Below are 19,009 nucleotides of genomic sequence, written 5' to 3'. Positions count from 1 at the left end.
TAGACCCTCACTGGGTTTCAGAACACATGAGCCATAGAGTAGATCTCTAGACCCTCACTGGGTTTCAGAACACATGACCCATAGAGTAGATCTCTAGACCCTCACTGGGTTTCAGAACACATGAGCCACATATAGTAGATCTCTAGACCCTCACTGGGTTTCAGAACACATGAGCCATAGAGTAGATCTCTAGACCCTCACTGGGTTTCAGAACACATGAGCCATAGAGTAGATCTCTAGACCCTCACTGGGTTTCAGAACACATGACCCATAGAGTAGATCTCTAGACCCTCACTGGGTTTCAGAACACATGACCCACATAGAGTAGATCTCTAGACCCTCACTGGGTTTCAGAACACATGAGCCACATAGAGTAGATCTCTAGACCCTCACTGGGTTTCAGAACACATGAGCCATAGAGTAGATCTCTAGACCCTCACTGGGTTTCAGAACACATGAGCCACATAGAGTAGATCTCTAGACCCTCACTGGGTTTCAGAACACATGAGCCACATAGAGTAGATCTCTAGACCCTCACTGGGTTTGAAATGAAATGAAATGATTACTATATTTACCCAGGGTATCTGGGCTAAGCTCAAGAACTTGTTTCCAGCCAGGCCCTGCTCATAGAACACATTTCATCGTAGTGGTTCAATGCCTTGTTCAAGGGTAGCCTGGCTAATAAGCCAGACTAATATCACACAACACTGTCGCGGTATATTAGTCTGGGCTGGCTCCACTTGGATTTCATTTCCCGGGGGGCGGGTTCAAACATTTTCTCTTTGACGCAATTGGTCAGAGCTACTGTCAGTCAAAGGTCTCAAGCATTTAACGTCACTGTACCAAAGCCCGCCCATATTGCATACCGTGTCCCGATTGGCCCGACCTGTTCTCGGTTGTAGGAAAGAGGCGTGCTACTGAGCCTCGCCAGACCCTAATCCGCTGGCAGGCAAAAACAAATTTTGCCAACGGCTGATTCGGTCTGGTTTATTAATCAGGCTAGTTCAAGGGCACTTCAGCGGTGGTAATTTTAACGTGTCGGACCGCTGATTCGAACTGGCGACCTTCCGGTATCAAGAACGCTCTGCTATCCGTTCGGCCACCGCTGCCACCGCTGTTTCAGAACACATGACCCATAGAGTAGATCTCTAGACCCTCACTGGGTTTCAGAACACATGAGCCACATAGAGTAGATCTCTAGACCCTCACTGGGTTTCAGAACACATGACCCATAGAGTAGATCTCTAGACCCTCACTGGGTTTCAGAACACATGAGCCATAGAGTAGATCTCTAGACCCTCACTGGGTTTCAGAACACATGAGCCATAGAGTAGATCTCTAGACCCTCACTGGGTTTCAGAACACATGAGCCATAGAGTAGATCTCTAGACCCTCACTGGGTTTCAGAACACATGAGCCATAGAGTAGATCTCTAGACCCTCACTGGGTTTCAGAACACATGACCCATAGAGTAGATCTCTAGACCCTCACTGGGTTTCAGAACACATGACCCATAGAGTAGATCTCTAGACCCTCACTGGGTTTCAGAACACATGAGCCATAGAGTAGATCTCTAGACCCTCACTGGGTTTCAGAACACATGAGCCACATAGAGTAGATCTCTAGACCCTCACTGGGTTTGAAATGAAATGAAATGATTACTATATTTACCCAGGGTATCTGGGCTAAGCTCAAGAACTTGTTTCCAGCCAGGCCCTGCTCATAGAACACATTTCATCGTAGTGGTTCAATGCCTTGTTCAAGGGCACTTCAGCGGTGGTAATTGTAACGTGTCGGACCGCTGATTCGAACTGGCGACCTTCCGGTATCAAGACCGCTCTGCTATCCGTTCGGCCACCGCTGCCACAGAACACATGACCCATAGAGTAGATCTCTAGACCCTCACTGGGTTTCAGAACACATGAGCCACATAGAGTAGATCTCTAGACCCTCACTGGGTTTCAGAACACATGAGCCATAGAGTAGATCTCTAGACCCTCACTGGGTTTCAGAACACATGACCCATAGTAGATCTCTATGAGATCTACAGGCTTGAAAAGGTTAACTTCTGTGGTCTCTAACATTACACCTAGCTACATGTTTAAGCATTTATTTCATATTTACATGTCTTCTGTGGTCTCTAACATTACACCTAGCTACATGTTTAAGCATTTATTTCATATTTGCATGTCTTCTGTGGTCTCTAACATTACACCTAGCTACATGTTTAAGCATTTATTTCATATTTACATGTCTTCTGTGGTCTCTAACATTACACCTAGCTACATGTTTAAGCATTTATTTCATATGTACATGTCTTCTGTGGTCTCTAACATTACACCTAGCTACATGTTTAAGCATTTATTTCATATTTACATGTCAATTTCAGACACTTATTTCAGACATGCTCTAGTATGTGAAGAGTCTGCCTGTGCTATTAACTCATTTTGGGTGAAAAGCTGGAATCTGCGCGATGGCAGTCTCTCAGTCACATATGGTCTTTATGAATGACGTCCACACTGCTGCTCTGTTTGGAAGTGATCAGATATTGTATGTGTGTATTCAGACCTCGTCTATATATCGGCTAACCATTGGTTACTGTGGTAACGACATCGGTGTTAGTAATGCATAATTTATACTGCATTAGTCATACGCCGGTTTCACTCGCCTAAAAATAGATGATTTACAAGCTCACGACTCTCCGCAGTCCATCCATCTCCTCCTTGTGTTGAACTATAGATCTGTCATTTCACATCATGGCCATTGAGCATCTGCATAATTATGCAGCGACTGACCACGCCCATTTTCCGTAAACAGGGACTGATGGAGATGATTTAAAAAAAAAACATTTGTTAACTCTGTCACTCAATTAAAACGCATGTCTGTCGTCATCTATCCTCAAAACAATTTCTCCACCAATCGATCTGAAATGGCACATGACATGGGTAGCCTATTATTGACCATTGGCTTATGCAGGGACTGGAAAAAAAAGCTGATTTGGCAATTCTCCTACATTTAAACTGTTTATTAGCATTTTGCAAAGTCTGCACAGAGTCGTGCCAAACATGTGCAACCCCTAGAAGTCTGCATGCATTTTGCCTTCACCCATCACATGTACAGCCTTCACCCATCACATGTACAGCCTTCACCCATCAGCGGGTATGTACAGCCTTCACCCATCAGCGGGTATGTACAGCCTTCACCCATCAGCGGGTATGTACAGCCTTCACCCATCAGCGGGTATGTACAGCCTTCACCCATCAGCGGGTATGTACAGCCTTCACCCATCAGCGGGTATGTACAGCCTTCACCCATCAGCGGGTATGTACTAGGGATGTCGCTAACGGATAATTTCCCATCCGGTTAGCCGACGGGACTAACCGGGTCATTAACGGATATTGGTTGATTTTTTTTTTTTTTTTTTTAAACCCAAAATTAAATATGCACGTACACAGAATTAACGTGGTAGGCGAATGGTACACATTTATTCATGCTCAGAACAACAGCAGTGCAGCATTTAGCATAACAAATATTTGTTAGGCTTCAAACAAACATTGTTAAACAAATTAAACATGCGTCGTCTTAATCGGCGCTCCAACAAGTGCCTGTCTGTCTGTCTCGTTTACAGCTGAAACAAGTGTAATGCTTAATTGGGTCGTCCACTCACAGTTAACAGCCTTTGTATTGAGTTTGTGCTTGAAATGTACTGTAATTCTGCAAACTGTAATACATTTTTCAATCAATCAATCAAGCTGACCGCTCATTCGTTTGTCCACTCTCAAAAAAAAGTCTTTTAAAACAAAATAAAATGTCCAGATTATTACCTACCACTGGCCACTTAGGCTAACCGTTTTTATTAAGGAAGATCAACATGTCGACATGTTCTGGAGTCAGTCGAGTGCGCAGTCTGTTCACCGTTAGCCCGGCTGCCGAGAAAACTCTCTCGGAGGGAACAGAAGTGCCTGGTACACAGAGGTATCGCCTGGCTAAAGTAGCCAGTCTGGGGAAACGGTGGCAGTTTACTTTCCACCAGTCCAATGGATCCATTTCCAATGGAGCAGAATTCTCTTTCAAGTAGCTCTCCACTTCACTCCTTGAACCAGTGTCCGAGGGCATAACGTAATGCCCAAGGAGCAGTCGCATTGCGCTGCTGTTTGCGTTTTCATCAGGGCCGCCGCCTGGCTCATCTTGACTATCTTCCTCTCGCACAGCGACGACAGCAGCAGCAGCGGCGGCCTCGGCCCCACGGCGTGTAGTTTCAGCTGTCAAATCCTCTACCATTTCATGCAACTTTTCTGTAACGTTAGCTTTTTCTACTGGCGAAAGAAACGGCAGGCTCTTGTGTCTGGGGTCCAACGCAGATCCAATCATGGCCACTTTGGTGATTAACTCGGCTGTGTTAATCTGCATACAATGGATAAACAATTTAAACAAATATTAGTTAAAATAATTATAATGAAAACAAAGCCTATGTTGTTTTTTTTGTAACAAATAAATACTAATGTAATGTTAATATATACCTTCATGCGTTTTGCCAGTGATGTGCGGACCTTTTCTTTAAACTCCAACACTTTCACACTTTCTTCGCCATCCTCCTCTGGCATGAGGTGTTTCTGGATGAGACTGAACGTAATTGGGTAGGTGTTTGAGACGGAGACATTCTGCTCTGAAGACATGACTGTGGTGGCAATTTTAAGTTTGCATAACACTGGTTTCATCTCCTCCATTATTTTCCAGTGGTCATTGGACAGATCAAGCACTCTCGCGTCCGCCAGTTTAGTGACTCTCCGGTCTGACAGCACGGCTGTGACTGCCCATCTCAGCTCTACGAGTCGCTCGAACATGTCGTATACTGAATTCCAGCGGGTTTTGCAGGACTGGATCAACTTTTTGTGACTGTGATTGTCCGGGTTGCTCATTCCCATTCCCTCCTGCTTCTTTTTCAGCGCTTCTGATGCAGGGCCGCTTTTATTAAAATGCTGAACCAAGCGACCAGCAGCACCAATTACTCTGACCACATGTAAGGCAAAGCCATCGTGAATAGCCAACTGTAACGTGTGCGCGTAACAGGGCACCGAATCCCACTCCACATAAGCCTTGGACATAGCCTTGACGATGTTGGCTGCGTTGTCGTGGACACAAGCCGTGACAAGCCCTGTCAGCCCCCAGTCAGCAACAGCAGTCTTCATAGTTTCTGCCAAATATTCGGAGGTGTGTCGTTCTGATAGGCTTTGTGTCAACAACACATCAGCGTGAAGTTTCCATTCTTGGTCAATGTGATGGCACGTTATGGTGATGTAACTTTCGGTGGTCAAAGCTGTCCAGCAGTCTGTTGTGAGAGCAACATGCTCGGCTGTGGACAAGCTCTTTCTCAGCTCAAGTGACATATCTTTATAACGCTGTTCAATTCGTTTGGTGATTGTTGATCTCGCTGGTATGTGGTATTCTGGTTCGGTAAACTTCATTAATTGACGGAAGCCTCTGTCCTCAACCATGCTGATGGGCTGCATGTCCAGCTCAATCATTTTGCAGACTCTTTGTGTGAGCTCCTCCGCCCGACGACCATCACATCTTCTTGGGACTTGTACAAAGGACGCGAGTGTGTTTTGTTGCATGGCCGTGCCCGAATTTTCGTTGACATTTACGAACGGGTGTTTGGCTACGATATGGTTTCGCATGCTGCTCGTGCCACTGGTGTACGCAAGCTCTGCTTCACACAAATTACAAACATCTTTGTCGTCACCTTTCTTTTTGAAATGCTCCCAGACCACACTACGTTTAATTCGTTTCGCCATTTTCTCTCCTAGCACACCTGTCTGTCGCTCATTTAATAACTTTTTTTCTAAAGCTCCCCTTCCGGGCCGGTGCGGAAGTAATTTCTCTCATTCTAGTGTGCTAGGTGTGCTCTCTTGGACATAGACTACACTCTTGCGCCGCCCTGGGTCGGTTTAACGTAACGACATCTCCCCATGACCAAAAAAAATACCATCAGGAAAATGCGGAAATTAACCGTGAAGCTGATAAGAATATTCGGATGTTTCTTAACGGTCGGCTAACCGGTTAGCCGGTTAGCCCCCGACATCCCTAGTATGTACAGCCTTCACCCATCAGCGGGTATGTACAGCCTTCACCCATCACATGTACAGCCTTCACCCATCAGCGGGTATGTACAGCCTTCACCCATCACATGTACAGCCTTCACCCATCAGCGGGTATGTACAGCCTTCACCCATCAGCGGGTATGTACAGCCTTCACCCATCAGCGGGTATGTACAGCCTTCACCCATCAGCGGGTATGTACAGCCTTCACCCATCAGCGGGTATGTACAGCCTTCACCCATCAGCGGGTATGTACAGCCTTCACCCATCAGCGGGTATGTACAGCCTTCACCCATCAGCGGGTATGTACAGCCTTCACCCATCAGCGGGTACGTACAGCCTTCACCCATCAGCGGGTATGTACAGCCTTCACCCATCACATGTACAGCAATTCAATTCATGTCCTTTTAGAAGAACACGTTTTTTACATCCACAAATACAGTGGAAATCTACAATTATTATTATTATCACGTGACACCAAGTGGAAATATGTTGTTCCAGGGACCTCCCAGAAGCAAAGATTTGAGTTAAAAAAATATATATTCAAAGATTTGCACCACATTTTCACAGATTTTTCAAAAATAGCAGATCTACAAGCTCGTAGGGCGCCACTCGGTGGCGCGCTACGAGCTTGTAGATCTGCTATTTTTCAATAGCTAAATTATAACATAATGTTTAACCCATTTTGGGCGGGAACCCCTTTTGGTGTTTTGTATATTGTTATATATTGTTATAATTTAGCTATTGAAAAATAGCAGATCTACAAGCTCATAGCGCCTACGAGCTTGTAGATCCATTGGTCCTGATATTTGCATATAAATACCCCCCCCCCACAGAGGCTGAAATTCACACAAATTAAAAATCTCTGGACTCAATTTTTAACCCATGACCTTTGACATTTAACCCTAATAAAAGTAAGTAAAATAACTATGTTTTTTTGTTGTGATCATTAGAATGTCTAGAACATGTTTTATTCATTATTGTGAAATATATCCCCCAGATGTAAACTAGTCATTTACATCCAATTTTCTCTTAGTTATAACATAACAATGTAACGAGGATAGGCATTAATAAGCGTCTATACCTTTTCCATCCTGTCAAATGAGTTTAATACATGACTCTAGACCTTTTCCATCCTGTCAAATGAGTTTAATACATGACTCTAGACCTTTTCCATCCTGTCAAATGAGTTTAATACATGACTCTAGACCTTTTCCATCATGTCAAATGAGTTTAATACATGACTCTAGACCTTTTCCATCATGTCAAATGAGTTTAATACATGACTCTAGACCTTTTCCATCATGTCAAATGAGTTTAATACATGACTCTAGACCTTTTCCATCATGTCAAATGAGTTTAATACATGACTCTAGACCTTTTCCATCCTGTCAAATGAGTTTAATACATGACTCTAGACCTTTTCCATCCTGTCAAATGAGTTTAATACATGACTCTAGACCTTTTCCATCATGTCAAATGAGTTTAATACATGACTCTAGACCTTTTCCATCCTGTCAAATGAGTTTAATACATGACTCTAGACCTTTTCCATCCTGTCAAATGAGTTTAATACATGACTCTAGACCTTTTCCATCCTGTCAAATGAGTTTAATACATGACTCTAGACCTTTTCCATCATGTCAAATGAGTTTAATACATGACTCTAGACCTTTTCCATCCTGTCAAATGAGTTTAATACATGACTCTAGACCTTTTCCATCCTGTCAAATGAGTTTAATACATGACTCTAGACCTTTTCCATCCTGTCAAATGAGTTTAATACATGACTCTAGACCTTTTCCATCATGTCAAATGAGTTTAATACATGACTCTAGACCTTTTCCATCCTGTCAAATGAGTTTAATACATGACTCTAGACCTTTTCCATCATGTCAAATGAGTTTAATACATGACTCTAGACCTTTTCCATCATGTCAAATGAGTTTAATACATGACTCTAGACCTTTTCCATCCTGTCAAATGAGTTTAATACATGACTCTAGACCTTTTCCATCCTGTCAAATGAGTTTAATACATGACTCTAGACCTTTTCCATCCTGTCAAATGAGTTTAATACATGACTCTAGACCTTTTCCATCATGTCAAATGAGTTTAATACATGGCTCTAGACCTTTTCCATCATGTCAAATGAGTTTAATACATGACTCTAGACCTTTTCCATCATGTCAAATGAGTTTAATACATGACTCTAGACCTTTTCCATCCTGTCAAATGAGTTTAATACATGACTCTAGACCTTTTCCATCCTGTCAAATGAGTTTAATACATGACTCTAGACCTTTTCCATCCTGTCAAATGAGTTTAATACATGACTCTAGACCTTTTCCATCCTGTCAAATGAGTTTAATACATGACTCTAGACCTTTTCCATCCTGTCAAATGAGTTTAATACATGACTCTAGACCTTTTCCATCCTGTCAAATGAGTTTAATACATGACTCTAGACCTTTTCCATCCTGTCAAATGAGTTTAATACATGACTCTAGACCTTTTCCATCCTGTCAAATGAGTTTAATACATGACTCTAGACCTTTTCCATCATGTCAAATGAGTTTAATACATGACTCTAGACCTTTTCCATCCTGTCAAATGAGTTTAATACATGACTCTAGACCTTTTCCATCCTGTCAAATGAGTTTAATACATGACTCTAGACCTTTTCCATCCTGTCAAATGAGTTTAATACATGACTCTAGACCTTTTCCATCCTGTCAAATGAGTTTAATACATGACTCTAGACCTTTTCCATCATGTAAAATGAGTTTAATACATGACTCTAGACCTTTTCCATCCTGTCAAATGAGTTTAATACATGACTCTAGACCTTTTCCATCATGTCAAATGAGTTTAATACATGACTCTAGACCTTTTCCATCATGTCAAATGAGTTTAATACATGACTCTAGACCTTTTCCATCATGTCAAATGAGTTTAATACATGACTCTAGACCTTTTCCATCATGTCAAATGAGTTTAATACATGACTCTAGACCTTTTCCATCATGTCAAATGAGTTTAATACATGACTCTTCTTGTAATGTTCCTTTTCCATCCTGTCAAATGAGTTTAATACATGACTCTAGACCTTTTCCATCATGTCAAATGAGTTTAATACATGACTCTAGACCTTTTCCATCATGTCAAATGAGTTTAATACATGACTCTAGACCTTTTCCATCATGTCAAATGAGTTTAATACATGACTCTAGACCTTTTCCATCATGTCAAATGAGTTTAATACATGACTCTAGACCTTTTCCATCATGTCAAATGAGTTTAATACATGACTCTAGACCTTTTCCATCCTGTCAAATGAGTTTAATACGTGACTCTAGACCTTTTCCATCATGTCAAATGAGTTTAATACATGACTCTAGACCTTTTCCATCATGTCAAATGAGTTTAATACATGACTCTAGACCTTTTCCATCATGTCAAATGAGTTTAATACATGATTCTATACCTTTTCCATCATGTCAAATGAGTTTAATACATGATTCTATACCTTTTCCATCATGTCAAATGAGTTTAATACATGACTCTATACCTTTTCCATCCTGTCAAATGAGTTTAATACATGACTCTTCTTGTAATGTTCCTTTTCCATCCTGTCAAATGAGTTTAATACATGACTCTTCTTGTAATGTTCCTTTTCCATCATGTCAAATGAGTTTAATACATGACTCTAGACCTTTTCCATCCTGTCAAATGAGTTTAATACATGACTCTAGACCTTTTCCATCCTGTCAAATGAGTTTAATACATGACTCTAGACCTTTTCCATCCTGTCAAATGAGTTTAATACATGACTCTAGACCTTTTCCATCCTGTCAAATGAGTTTAATACATGACTCTAGACCTTTTCCATCCTGTCAAATGAGTTTAATACATGACTCTAGACCTTTTCCATCCTGTCAAATGAGTTTAATACATGACTCTAGACCTTTTCCATCCTGTCAAATGAGTTTAATACATGACTCTAGACCTTTTCCATCCTGTCAAATGAGTTTAATACATGACTCTAGACCTTTTCCATCCTGTCAAATGAGTTTAATACATGACTCTAGACCTTTTCCATCATGTCAAATGAGTTTAATACATGACTCTAGACCTTTTCCATCCTGTCAAATGAGTTTAATACATGACTCTAGACCTTTTCCATCCTGTCAAATGAGTTTAATACATGACTCTAGACCTTTTCCATCCTGTCAAATGAGTTTAATACATGACTCTAGACCTTTTCCATCCTGTCAAATGAGTTTAATACATGACTCTAGACCTTTTCCATCATGTCAAATGAGTTTAATACATGACTCTAGACCTTTTCCATCCTGTCAAATGAGTTTAATACATGACTCTAGACCTTTTCCATCATGTCAAATGAGTTTAATACATGACTCTAGACCTTTTCCATCATGTCAAATGAGTTTAATACATGACTCTAGACCTTTTCCATCATGTCAAATGAGTTTAATACATGACTCTAGACCTTTTCCATCATGTCAAATGAGTTTAATACATGACTCTAGACCTTTTCCATCATGTCAAATGAGTTTAATACATGACTCTTCTTGTAATGTTCCTTTTCCATCCTGTCAAATGAGTTTAATACATGACTCTAGACCTTTTCCATCATGTCAAATGAGTTTAATACATGACTCTAGACCTTTTCCATCATGTCAAATGAGTTTAATACATGACTCTAGACCTTTTCCATCATGTCAAATGAGTTTAATACATGACTCTAGACCTTTTCCATCATGTCAAATGAGTTTAATACATGACTCTAGACCTTTTCCATCATGTCAAATGAGTTTAATACATGACTCTAGACCTTTTCCATCCTGTCAAATGAGTTTAATACATGACTCTAGACCTTTTCCATCATGTCAAATGAGTTTAATACATGACTCTAGACCTTTTCCATCATGTCAAATGAGTTTAATACATGACTCTAGACCTTTTCCATCATGTCAAATGAGTTTAATACATGATTCTATACCTTTTCCATCATGTCAAATGAGTTTAATACATGATTCTATACCTTTTCCATCATGTCAAATGAGTTTAATACATGACTCTATACCTTTTCCATCCTGTCAAATGAGTTTAATACATGACTCTTCTTGTAATGTTCCTTTTCCATCCTGTCAAATGAGTTTAATACATGACTCTTCTTGTAATGTTCCTTTTCCATCCTGTCAAATGAGTTTAATACATGACTCTAGACCTTTTCCATCCTGTCAAATGAGTTTAATACATGACTCTATACCTTTTCCATCCTGTCAAATGAGTTTAATACATGACTCTTCTTGTAATGTTCCTTTTCCATCCTGTCAAATGAGTTTAATACATGATTCTATACCTTTTCCATCCTGTCAAATGAGTTTAATACATGACTCTAGACCTTTTCCATCATGTCAAATGAGTTTAATACATGACTCTATACCTTTTCCATCCTGTCAAATGAGTTTAATACATGACTCTATACCTTTTCCATCCTGTCAAATGAGTTTAATACATGACTCTAGACCTTTTCCATCCTGTCAAATGAGTTTAATACATGACTCTAGACCTTTTCCATCCTGTCAAATGAGTTTAATACATGACTCTTCTTGTAATGTTCCTTTTCCATCCTGTCAAATGAGTTTAATACATGACTCTTCTTGTAATGTTCCTTTCCGTCCTGTCAAATGAGTTTAATACATGACTCTAGACCTTTTCCATCCTGTCAAATGAGTTTAATACATGACTCTAGACCTTTTCCATCCTGTCAAATGAGTTTAATACATGACTCTAGACCTTTTCCATCCTGTGAAATGAGTTTAATACATGACTCTAGACCTTTTCCATCATGTCAAATGAGTTTAATACATGACTCTAGACCTTTTCCATCATGTCAAATGAGTTTAATACATGACTCTAGACCTTTTCCATCATGTCAAATGAGTTTAATACATGACTCTAGACCTTTTCCATCATGTCAAATGAGTTTAATACATGACTCTAGACCTTTTCCATCATGTCAAATGAGTTTAATACATGACTCTAGACCTTTTCCATCATGTCAAATGAGTTTAATACATGACTCTAGACCTTTTCCATCATGTCAAATGAGTTTAATACATGACTCTAGACCTTTTCCATCATGTCAAATGAGTTTAATACATGACTCTAGACCTTTTCCATCATGTCAAATGAGTTTAATACATGACTCTAGACCTTTTCCATCATGTCAAATGAGTTTAATACATGACTCTAGACCTTTTCCATCATGTCAAATGAGTTTAATACATGACTCTAGACCTTTTCCATCATGTCAAATGAGTTTAATACATGACTCTAGACCTTTTCCATCATGTCAAATGAGTTTAATACATGACTCTAGACCTTTTCCATCATGTCAAATGAGTTTAATACATGACTCTAGACCTTTTCCATCATGTCAAATGAGTTTAATACATGACTCTAGACCTTTTCCATCCTGTCAAATGAGTTTAATACATGACTCTATACCTTTTCCATCCTGTCAAATGAGTTTAATACATGACTCTAGACCTTTTCCATCATGTCAAATGAGTTTAATACATGACTCTATACCTTTTCCATCCTGTCAAATGAGTTTAATACATGACTCTAGACCTTTTCCATCCTGTCAAATGAGTTTAATACATGACTCTATACCTTTTCCATCCTGTCAAATGAGTTTAATACATGACTCTTCTTGTAATGTTCCTTTTCCATCCTGTCAAATGAGTTTAATACATGATTCTATACCTTTTCCATCCTGTCAAATGAGTTTAATACATGACTCTAGACCTTTTCCATCATGTCAAATTAGTTTAATACATGATTCTATACCTTTTCCATCCTGTCAAATGAGTTTAATACATGACTCTATACCTTTTCCATCCTGTCAAATGAGTTTAATACATGACTCTAGACCTTTTCCATCCTGTCAAATGAGTTTAATACATGACTCTAGACCTTTTCCATCATGTCAAATGAGTTTAATACATGACTCTAGACCTTTTCCATCATGTCAAATGAGTTTAATACATGACTCTAGACCTTTTCCATCATGTCAAATGAGTTTAATACATGACTCTAGACCTTTTCCATCCTGTCAAATGAGTTTAATACATGACTCTATACCTTTTCCATCCTGTCAAATGAGTTTAATACATGACTCTAGACCTTTTCCATCATGTCAAATGAGTTTAATACATGACTCTATACCTTTTCCATCCTGTCAAATGAGTTTAATACATGACTCTATACCTTTTCCATCCTGTCAAATGAGTTTAATACATGACTCTTCTTGTAATGTTCCTTTTCCATCCTGTCAAATGAGTTTAGTACATGATTCTATACCTTTTCCATCCTGTCAAATGAGTTTAATACATGACTCTAGACCTTTTCCATCATGTCAAATTAGTTTAATACATGATTCTATACCTTTTCCATCCTGTCAAATGAGTTTAATACATGACTCTATACCTTTTCCATCCTGTCAAATGAGTTTAATACATGACTCTAGACCTTTTCCATCCTGTCAAATGAGTTTAATACATGACTCTAGACCTTTTCCATCATGTCAAATGAGTTTAATACATGACTCTAGACCTTTTCCATCCTGTCAAATGAGTTTAATACATGACTCTAGACCTTTTCCATCCTGTCAAATGAGTTTAATACATGACTCTTCTTGTAATGTTCCTTTTCCATCCTGTCAAATGAGTTTAATACATGATTCTAGACCTTTTCCATCCTGTCAAATGAGTTTAATACATGACTCTAGACCTTTTCCATCCTGTCAAATGAGTTTAATACATGACTCTAGACCTTTTCCATCCTGTCAAATGAGTTTAATACATGACTCTAGACCTTTTCCATCCTGTCAAATGAGTTTAATACATGACTCTAGACCTTTTCCATCCTGTCAAATGAGTTTAATACATGACTCTTCTTGTAATGTTCCTTTTCCATCCTGTCGAATGAGTTTAATACATGACTCTTCTTGTAATGTTCCTTTTCCATCCTGTCAAATGAGTTTAATACATGACTCTAGACCTTTTCCATCCTGTCAAATGAGTTTAATACATGACTCTAGACCTTTTCCATCCTGTCAAATGAGTTTAATACATGACTCTAGACCTTTTCCATCCTGTGAAATGAGTTTAATACATGACTCTAGACCTTTTCCATCATGTCAAATGAGTTTAATACATGACTCTAGACCTTTTCCATCATGTCAAATGAGTTTAATACATGACTCTAGACCTTTTCCATCATGTCAAATGAGTTTAATACATGACTCTAGACCTTTTCCATCATGTCAAATGAGTTTAATACATGACTCTAGACCTTTTCCATCATGTCAAATGAGTTTAATACATGACTCTAGACCTTTTCCATCATGTCAAATGAGTTTAATACATGACTCTAGACCTTTTCCATCATGTCAAATGAGTTTAATACATGACTCTAGACCTTTTCCATCATGTCAAATGAGTTTAATACATGACTCTAGACCTTTTCCATCATGTCAAATGAGTTTAATACATGACTCTAGACCTTTTCCATCATGTCAAATGAGTTTAATACATGACTCTAGACCTTTTCCATCCTGTCAAATGAGTTTAATACATGACTCTAGACCTTTTCCATCATGTCAAATGAGTTTAATACATGACTCTAGACCTTTTCCATCCTGTCAAATGAGTTTAATACATGACTCTTCTTGTAATGTTCCAACGGCATGAGATGGAAATAAACCATTCATTCATGCATTTATTCATATTGTTAACATTCTAATCTATTATGACTGACTCAATGCTTGCTGCGTTTCTTGGCCAGGTCTCTCTCTCTCTCTCTCTCTCTCTCTCTCTCTCTCTCTCTCTCTCTCTCTGTCTCTGTCTCTCTCTCTCTCTCTGTCTCTCTCTCTCTCTCTGTCTCTCTCTCTCTCTCTGTCTCTCTCTCTCTCTCTGTCTCTGTCTCTCTCTCTCTCTCTCTCTCTCTCTCTCTCTCTCTGTCTCTGTCTCTGTCTCTCTCTCTCTCTCTGTCTCTGTCTCTCTCTCTCTCTCTCTCTCTCTCTCTCTGTCTCTCTCTCTCTCTCTCTCTCTCTCTCTCTCTCTCTCTCTCTCTCTCTCTGTCTCTGTCTCTGTCTCTGTCTCTCTCTCTCTCTCTCTCTGTCTCTCTCTCTCTCTCTGTCTCTCTCTCTCTCTCTCTCTCTCTCTCTCTCTCTCTCTCTCTCTCTGCCTCTCTCTTTCTCTCTCTCTATTGAAAAATAGCAGATCTACAAGCTTGTAGGTCTGCTATTTTTGAAAAATCGTAAAAATGCGGCACAAATTCTTTGAATATATATTCTTTCAGAGCGAACGTTTTTCTTATTTCGACATGGGGCCTAAATGGGTTAAATAAAATAATAAAATATGTGCACTTCAACGGGGCTCGTGCCAGGCAGCCCTGGTTGGGGCGGGGCTCGTGCCAGACAGCCCTGGTTGGGGCGGGGCTCGTGCCAGACAGCCCGGGTCGGACGGTCACGGGGCGGGGCGGGGCTCGTGCCAGACAGCCCGGGTCGGGGCGGTGCTCGTGCCAGGCACCCTGGGTCGGACGGTCACGGGGCGGGGCGGGGCTCGTGCCAGGCAGCCCGGGTTGGGGCGGGGCTCGTGCCAGGCAGCCCAGGTCAGGGCGGTGCTCGTGCCAGGCAGCCCGGGTCGGACGGTCACGGGTCTGAAATAACCCGCCTAATGCATCACTGCTGCAGACGTGCTATAAAATGCAGACACACTGTAATATTTAACACCTTTTCATCTATGAATAATTCATGTTGTCTTTGTGGTTTGTGGGTGTGCGTGCGGGTGCATGTGTGCGTGCGTGTGCGTTTGTGTGTGTGTGTGTGCGTGCTCGTGCGTTCGTGTGTGCGCAGGACCTCCAGGAGAGCGAGGTGTGTCAAGACGAGCTGGCTCTGAGAGTCAAACAGCTGAAGGCGGAGCTGGTGCTCTTCAAGGGTCTCATGAGCAACGTGAGTATACAGAGACCCCTAGAGGTACATCGGTGTACTGCATGTTCATTCATGGACACATGGACACGGTTCTCATGGGCCTCGGATAGAAAGTGTCCTCTCATTGGTTACCTCCCTTAACCACATGGACCTATAGCGTCCTCTCATTGGTTACCTTCCTTAACCACATGGACCTATAGCGTCCCTGTCCGGGTGGGTGTGGACCGAAAGATATGTCCGTGTCAGTTCTACGAGTGCTCAACATTAGTGACTTCCTCCTGGGGGATCCCGAGACGTTCCAAGGCCAGTGAGTCGATGTGTTTCCTCCAACTGCGCCTTGGTCTGCCCCTGGGGGTCTCCTCCCAGTGGGACGTGATCCTTGGTCTGCCCCGGGGTCTCCTCCCAGTGGGACGTGGTCCTTGGTCTGCCCCGGGGTCTCCTCCCAGTGGGTTGTGATCCTTGGTCTGCCCCGGGGTCTCCTCCCAGTGGGACGTGGTCCTTGGTCTGCCCCGGGGTCTCCTCCCAGTGGGACGTGATCCTTGGTCTGCCCCTGGGGGTCTCCTCCCAGTGGGACGTGATCCTTGGTCTGCCCCGGGGTCTCCTCCCAGTGGGACGTGATCCTTGGTCTGCCCCGGGGTCTCCTCCCAGTGGGACGTGATCCTTGGTCTGCCCCGGGGTCTCCTCCCAGTGGGACGTGATCCTTGGTCTGCCCCGGGGTCTCCTCCCAGTGGGACGTGATCCTTAGTCTGCCCCGTGGTCTCCTCCCAGTGGGACGTGATCCTTGGTCTCCTCCCAGTGGGACGTGATCCTTGGTCTCCTCCCAGTGGGACGTGCGTCCCCTAGGGAGATGCCCCGAGAGGCATCCTAACCAGATGCCCGAACCACCTAAGCTGGTTCCTTTCCAGGCGAAGGAGCAGCGGCTCTACTCCGAGTCTCTCCCGTGTGACTGAACTTCTCACCCTATCTCTAAGGGAGATGCCACCCACCCGTCGAAGAAAACTCATTTCGGCCACTTGTATTCGCGACCTTATTCTTTTGGTCATGACCAATACTTCATGACCATAGGTGAGAGTAGGAACACTACATGACCATAGGTGAGAGTAGGAACACTACATGACCATAGGTGAGAGTAGGAACACTTCATGACCATTGGTGAGAGTAGGAACACTACATGACCATAGGTGAGAGTAGGAACACTACATGACCATAGGTGAGAGTAGGAACACTACATGACCATAGGTGAGAGTAGAAACGAAGATTTGCTCGGCAAACAGAGAGCTTTGCCTTCCACTTTAAAACGGTGTGATCGGCACCTTGAATATTCCAAGGTGCCGATCACAACAACGGGCAGAACGGGGCGGCCGCTAGGCTAGGCACCTTTCCCATTGTAAACATCAGGGACTCCATTTCCCATAACCCTTTGCACGCCGGCGCCACTGACCTTTGTGCGACGACGTAATCAAAACGCGTCTCATATTCCATTCTGTCCAGTGGATACGGTGCCCGTATGACTTAAAACCATTCTGTCCAGTGGATACGGTGCCCGTATGACTTAAAACCATTCTGTCCAGTGGATACGGTGCCCGTATGACTTAAAACCATTCTGTCCAGTGGATACGGTGCCCGTATGACTTAAAACCATTCTGTCCTGTGGATACGGTGCCCGTATGACTTAAAACCATTCTGTCCAGTGGATACAGTGCCCGTATGACTTAAAACCGATTAAAAACGTGGATTAAACGATGAAAACGTATCACCGGGCAACTCGCGAATCGCAGGGAAAGTGTTTTTGGTGTTTTAACTAAGCATTATGTAATACTTTAGCTATTGAAAAATAGCAGATCTACAAGCTCGTAGCGCGCCACCAAGTGACGTGCTACGAGCTTGTAGGTCTGCTATTTTTTTTTTTAAGTGAAAATGCGGCACAAATCTTTGAATATATATTCTTTCAGAGCGAACGTTTTTTTTATTTCGACGTCAGACCTAAATGGGTTAATTAACTCGGGCAACTCGTGAATAGAAGTCAAAGTGTTGCGCAAAGCTGCGGCGCATGTGTGTGTGTGCGTCACCGTGGCGCATGTGTGTGTGTGCGTCACCGTGGCGCATGTGTGTGTGTGCGTCACCGTGGCGCATGTGTGTGTGTGCGTCACCGTGGCGCATGTGTGTGTGTGCGTCACCGTGGCGCATGTGTGTGTGTGTGCGTCACCGTGGCGCATGTGTGTGTGTGTGCGTCACCGTGGCGCATGTGTGTGGCTACGCCTCATAATCACAATACATACTAGTGTGGCTGGTGTCCAATCTCTGTTTTAACAACATGTCTCCGTGTGTCCTCCGAGCAGAACCTGTCGGACCTGGACAGTAAGATCCAGGAGAAGGCCATGAAGGTGGACATGGACATCTGCCGTCGCATCGACATCACGGCCAGGCTCTGCGACGTGGCCCAGCAGAGGAACTGCCAGGACATGATCCACATCTTCCAGGTACGCCACGCTCACCACCACAAAGCTGGGCATAGGAGGGGCTCGCGCCCCTCAAAGAATGTGTGACATGATGTCATGTGTGTGTCTGTGTGTGTGTGTGTGTGTGTGTGTGTGTGTGTGTGTGTGTGTGTTTCAGCAGGTGGCCACGCCCCCCTCCACCCTGCCCCGCCCACCCAGGAAGCTCAGTGGCCCGGCGGCGGTGAGGGGTGTCGACGGAGACGACCAGAGCAGCGTGTCTGAGAGCGAGGGGGGCGGAGCCAACAAGGACGATGACTCGTGCAGCACGTCGGCCAATCAGATCAACGAGGAGATGCAGAGGATGCTAAACCAGCTGTAGGCTATTTTTTTATTTTTTATTCCAAGCTATTCCTGCGCAGTGCCACGTTGTCCCTACTAGTGA

General features: G+C 42.4%; 1 protein-coding gene across 1 annotated transcript in view; it reads left to right on the top strand.

Moving 5' to 3' along the window:
* The window catches only part of LOC306918849 (non-homologous end joining factor IFFO1-like), a 68,174-nt gene that overhangs the window by 32,712 nt on the left and 16,453 nt on the right, over positions 1 to 19,009 (top strand). The window contains exons 6-8 of the mRNA XM_079531703.1: positions 16,055 to 16,150; positions 18,469 to 18,609; positions 18,749 to 18,942. Coding sequence (XP_079387829.1) covers positions 16,055 to 16,150; positions 18,469 to 18,609; positions 18,749 to 18,942 — 431 coding nt within the window. The remainder of the gene's footprint in view (positions 1 to 16,054; positions 16,151 to 18,468; positions 18,610 to 18,748; positions 18,943 to 19,009) is intronic.

Source organism: Electrona antarctica, assembly GCF_951216825.1.
Source record: "Electrona antarctica genome assembly, contig: scaffold_94, whole genome shotgun sequence".
NCBI classification, from domain to species: domain Eukaryota; kingdom Metazoa; phylum Chordata; class Actinopteri; order Myctophiformes; family Myctophidae; genus Electrona; species Electrona antarctica.
This window is presented reverse-complemented; position numbering and strand designations above follow the sequence as displayed.